General features: G+C 53.0%; 1 protein-coding gene across 1 annotated transcript; it reads right to left on the reverse strand.

Annotated features, from left to right (window-relative positions):
• Positions 1–1,869: 1,869 nt before the first annotated feature.
• LOC117087668 (40S ribosomal protein S2-like) lies at positions 1,870–2,786 on the reverse strand. The gene has a single exon (XM_033218156.1). It carries the CDS (start codon positions 2,763–2,765, stop codon positions 1,884–1,886), a length of 882 nt encoding a protein of 293 aa, XP_033074047.1. The 5' UTR covers positions 2,766–2,786; the 3' UTR covers positions 1,870–1,883.
• Positions 2,787–3,288: the final 502 nt, after the last annotated feature.

The following is a 3,288-nucleotide window of genomic DNA, read 5'->3' on the forward strand; positions in this document are numbered from 1 at the left end:
CTGGGAGGCCGAGACGGGGGATCACGAGGTCAGGAGATCGAGACCATCCTGGCTAACACGGTGAAACCCCGTCTCTACCAAAAAATACAAAAAATTAGCCGGGCGAGGTGGCGGGCGCCTGTAGTCCCAGCTACTCGGGAGGCTGAGGCAGGAGAATGGCGTGAACCTGGGAGGCGGAGGTTGCAGTGAGCTGAGATCCGGCCACTGCACTCCAGCCTGGGCGACAGAGCGAGACTCCGTCTCAAAAAAAAAAAAAAAAAAAAAAAAAAAGATGGCTGGGCGAGGTGGCTCATGCCTGTAATCCCAGCACTTTGGGAGGCTGAGTGGGCAGATCACTTGAGGGCAGGAGTTCGAGACCAGCCTGGCCAACATGGTGAAACTCCTTCTCTACTAAAAATACAAAAAATTAGCTGGGCATGGTGACGTGCACCTGCAATCCTAGTTACTCAGGAGGCTGAGGCAGGAGAATCGCTTAAAATCCAGGAGGCAGAGTTTGCAGTGAATCGAGATCGCACCACTACACTCCAGCCTGGGCAACAGAGTGAGACTCCATCTCAAAAAATAATAATAATAATGATAATTGGCCGGCGTGTTGGCTCATGCCTGTAATCCCATCACTTTGGGAGGCCGAGGCAGGTGGATCATGAGGTCAGGAGATCGAGACCATCCTGGCTAACATGGTGAAACCCCGTCTCCACTTAAAAAACACAAACAAAATTAGCTGCACGTGGTGGTGGGCACCTGTAGTCCCAGCTACTCAGGAGGCTGGGGCAGGAGAATGGCGTGAACTCAGGAGGCGGAGCTTGCTGTGAGCCGAGATTGTGCCACTGCACTTCAGCCTGGGCAACGGAGCAAGACACTGACTCAAAAAAAAAATTAATATAATAATTAAACAAAAAACATTAGGCCAGGCGTGGTGACTCATGCCTGTAATCCCAGCACTTTGGGAGGCCGAGGCAGGTGGATCTCGAGGTCAGGAGATCAAGACCATCCTGGCTAACACAGTGACATTCCGTCTCTACTAAAAATACAAAAAATTAGCCAGGCTTGGTGGCGGACGCCTGTAGTCCCAGTGCCAGCTACTCGGGAGGCAGAGGCAGGAGAATGGTGTGAACCCGGGAGGTGGAGCTTGCAGTGAGCCAACATCTCGCCACTGCACTCCAGCCTGGGCGACAGAGTGAGACTCCGTCTTGAAAAAAAAAAAAAATTAAAAATTGCCAGGCGTGGTGGCTTATGCCTGTAATCCCAGCACTTTGGGAGGCTGAGGCAGGAGGATTACCTGAAGTCAGGAGTTCAAGACCAGCCTGGCCAACATGGTGAAACCCAGTCTCTACTAAAAATACAAAAATTAGCTGAGGTTGGCCGGGCACAGTGTCTCACGCCTGTAATCCCAGCACTTTGGGATGCTGAGGCGGGCGGATCACGAGGTCAGGAGTTTGAGACCAGTCTGATCAGCATGGTGAAATCCCGTCTCTACTAAAAATACAAAAATTAGTTGGACGTAGTGGTGCACACCTGTAATCCCAGCTACTCAGGAGGCTGCGGCAGGAGAATTGCTTGAACCCGGGAGGCGGAGGTTGCAGTGAACCAAGATCACACCATTGCACTCCAGCCTGGGTGACAGAGTGAGACTCTGTCTCAAAAAAAAAATAGCTAGGTGTAGTGGCATGCACTTGTAGTTCCAGCTACTCAAGAGGCTGAGGCACAAGAATTGCTTGAACCCAGGTGGTGGAGGTTGCAATCAGCTGAGATCACGCCATGCACTCCACCCTGGGTGACATAGTAAGACTCTATCTCAAAAAGAAAACAAAAAACCTAAAAATTGAATTTCTTTTTTTTTCTTTTTCAGGCTTAATTCACTTTCTTTTCCTTGTATAAAAAGCCTATGTTGTAGCCACAGCTGGAGCCTGGGTCCGCTGCACGGAGACTCTGGTGTGGGTCTTGACAAGGTGGTCAGTGAATTCCTGGTAGGGAGACTTGGTAAACACAGTCTCCTTCCAGAGGTCAGGGGTCAGGTAGCTGTAGGTCTTAGAGATGGCATCAAAGGTGGCCTTGGCGAAGTTGCCCAGGGTGGCAGTGCAGCCCCGGGCTGAGGTGTAGCAGTCATCAATACCAGCCATCATGAGCAGCTTCTTGGGCACAGACGCTGAGACGATGCCAGTGCCCCTGGGTGCAGGGATGAGGCGCACCAGCACAGAGCCGCAGCGGCCTGTCACCTTGCAAGGGACGGTGTGGGGCTTGCCAATCTTGTTCCCCCAGTAGCCTCTGCGCACCGGGACAATGGAGAGTTTGGCCAGGATAATGGCCCCACGGATGGCGGTGGCCACCTCCTTGGAGTACTTAACACCCAGGCCGACGTGGCCATTGTAGTCCCTGATAGCAACAAATGCCTTGAACCTGGTGTCCTGGCCAGCACGGGTCTGCTTCTGCACCGGCATAATCTTCAAAACCTCGTCTTTGAGAGAGGCCCCCAAGAAAAAGTCAATGATCTCAGATTCCTTAATGGGCAGAGAGAAGAGGTAGATCTCCTCCAGGGACTTGATCTTCATGTCCTTGACCAAACGGCCCAGCTTGGTGACGGGCATCCACTCCTTATCCTCGGCCTTGCCTCCGCGAGCTCCGCGGCCTCGGCCCCGACCACATCCACGGCCTTGACCCTGGCCCCGGATGCCACTGCCGAAACCTCCGCGGAAGCCACCGCGGTTCCCCATCCCAGGGCCACCAGGGCCTCCGGGCCTCCCCGCTGCACCGGCGTCATCCGCCATTTGGTGTTTTCTCGGAGAAGAAGAAAATTGAATTTCTTGCTTATTTATTATTTATGTATTTTTTGAGACAGAGTCTCCCACTGTCGCCCAGGCTGGAGGGCAGTGGTGCGATCTCGGCTCACTGCAAGCTCTGCCTCCCGGGTTCACACCATTCTCCTGCCTCAGTCTCCTGAGTACCTTGGACTACAGGTGCCTGTCACCACACCTGGCTAAGTTTTTTTGGTTTCACCGTATTAGCCAGGATGGTCTTGATCTCCTGACCTGGTAATCCGTTCACCTCAGCCTCCCGAAGTGCTGGGATTACAGGCCTGAGCCACCGCGCCCAGCCTGAATTTCCTGCTTCTTTGGAAAATCCAAAGATGTGGCAACATGATCCACATTTTCACATGTCAGTAACTGGCTGTTGCTGGGCAGCTTGTGTCTTTACAGGGCACTGACCTGCCAGCTGGTCACCATCCCTGTCACTCCTCTGTGTCCCCAACCCTGAGGCCAAGGTGGCTTCATGATATGAATGGTCCTTCAC

This window comes from Trachypithecus francoisi, unplaced genomic scaffold (assembly GCF_009764315.1).
Source record: "Trachypithecus francoisi isolate TF-2019V2 unplaced genomic scaffold, Tfra_2.0 Lachesis_group10, whole genome shotgun sequence".
NCBI lineage: Eukaryota > Metazoa > Chordata > Mammalia > Primates > Cercopithecidae > Trachypithecus > Trachypithecus francoisi.

Excerpts from the sequence above, each read along its gene's own strand:
- LOC117087668 (XM_033218156.1), bottom strand. The coding sequence starts at position 2,765 with ATGGCGGATGACGCCGGTGCAGCGGGGAGGCCCGGAGGCCCTGGTGGC.